This window comes from Colletotrichum abscissum (assembly GCF_030869225.1).
Source record: "Colletotrichum abscissum strain IMI 504890 chromosome Unknown Scaffold_365.1, whole genome shotgun sequence".
In the NCBI taxonomy this organism is placed as follows: domain Eukaryota; kingdom Fungi; phylum Ascomycota; class Sordariomycetes; order Glomerellales; family Glomerellaceae; genus Colletotrichum; species Colletotrichum abscissum.
The window spans coordinates 1-1,697 of NW_026850282.1; the positions used below are offsets into that span (position 1 = coordinate 1).

At 51.0% G+C, this 1,697-nt stretch overlaps 1 protein-coding gene across 1 annotated transcript; it reads left to right on the plus strand.

The window, feature by feature from the left end:
* Nucleotides 1-679: 679 nt before the first annotated feature.
* On the plus strand, nt 680-907 carry CABS01_17130 (uncharacterized protein; the record flags this gene model as incomplete). Its single annotated transcript, XM_060550457.1, has 2 exons — nt 680-817; nt 869-907. The coding sequence occupies 2 exons, from the start codon at nt 680-682 to the stop codon at nt 905-907; spliced, it is 177 nt and encodes a 58-aa protein (XP_060396669.1).
* Nucleotides 908-1,697: the final 790 nt, after the last annotated feature.

Genomic DNA, 1,697 nt, shown 5'->3' on the forward strand with positions numbered 1-1,697 from the left:
CGGAAAGGCGCGCGGAACTGAGGCCCAGTCGTCCCCCGCTCAACCCCCAGCAGTAAGAAGCCAGAGCCACAGGCGGATGGACTAGTATTAAAGGGTTGGAGGTAACTTCAGTATACGGGTCTAACGCCTCCATTGCAAGAACGTCCCCTTGCTCCTTTAGTCAGGCCGTGCTTGAGGCTCCTGCCTCGCCCAAAGGCGGCCCACTCTCATCGATGTGCTAGGTCAGCGTTGGTGTAAGACCTGATGGAACGAAAGCTTGAAGCTATGAATAGTTCGGCTAGCTGCCTGGATCGTTCGACTTCCATTCATCGTCATGAATCCGTTGTCTTCCATACATACCCTTACTCGTGGAAAGCATCGTCAAATTGATGCGTCTTGCTGGTCTTCTCAACAACTGAAAAGCGGTTCTCATCTAGCTACCCACCGGAAATGCTGACACATGCTTCCATGGTTCCGGTGGCCGCTGTGCATATTCCAATAGTTCCGAGATTCGAGGGGCTTTCTCGACGAGTTTGAACCATGGTCTTTTGGGAGAACGTAATGCTAAGTATGATACCCCGTTTGCTGCACGAAATTCGGCACTTACCTGTTGAAAACCGCAAATGCTGAGGTCAGTTATCCCGAAACCAGATTCTCGATCAGCACAATAACGTATAAGCTCGAAACTTAAGTCGAAGCAATGGCCGTCGCGACCGGCCAGCAGACCGTCTCTGTAATCACAATCCCCGAGCATCGGTACGATCACAGCCGCGACACCCGTTTCGAAATGAGACTCCGCCGTGAAAGAGGAGTAGACAGCTGGAAGCCGGAGGTCAACGTACAGAAACATCGTGCTTCGCGTTTGTTCGCCTATTGAAATTTTCTGAAGGGCTGCCGGGAGGAGGCCATGGTAGATCGAGAGTTATGACACGTTTTCGACGTGATATCTTGTACGAGAGAGCCCGGCAGCAGGATATACTAAAAGTTCATCTGGGTTGCATCTCCCCAGCCTACGCGTGAACCCAAGCAACCACAGTATTGTGCACATGTCGCTTCCCGTCTCGAGAATATTCTCAGTGTTTATGAAGCCTCAAACTAATGCGATGGGCTTCCGCAGACCTCTAGTAACGGCTTAAGCGACTGGTTTGCAAACAAAAACGTGGGGTCAGGATGGTATACGACAGTGCGAGTGGGAGCGTGCAATCGAGAGCTCCTTGAACATATCCGTAATCGGTTTTGACAGTGGCCATGTTCTCCTAATAATGACTATGGTGGCTTGTACACAGTAAGAACGACTCTGAGCCCAACCCGTGTTGGTCAAGTTCGGATAGAAAGCATTGAGGGCATTGTGACGCTCATCAGGCCCGAAGGGTTCGCTGCGACATGGCCTGACCAACCGACGGCCGTCGTGAGATGAGACAGTCACATCATCGTAATGGTAAATGCCGCGATGTCGAGTATTCGAAGAGATCAAGGCGCCAGAACCGGCTGACGTGCGGCACATTGTGTAGGAGCCGAGTACCCAAGATGACTTCCTATCTATCATGTTGCCTAACGTTTTGAATTGGCGAAAGTAGAGTGCTATCCCTTTAAGAGCTTCGGACCGAGATTGTCGGCCATCATTGGGTTCCGTCCCCAAAACTGTTCCCAGCGTATGAGAGTGGCGGTATCAACGAGTCTATAGACGTCTTGATTTTTTTCACATCCTCGTTGATACG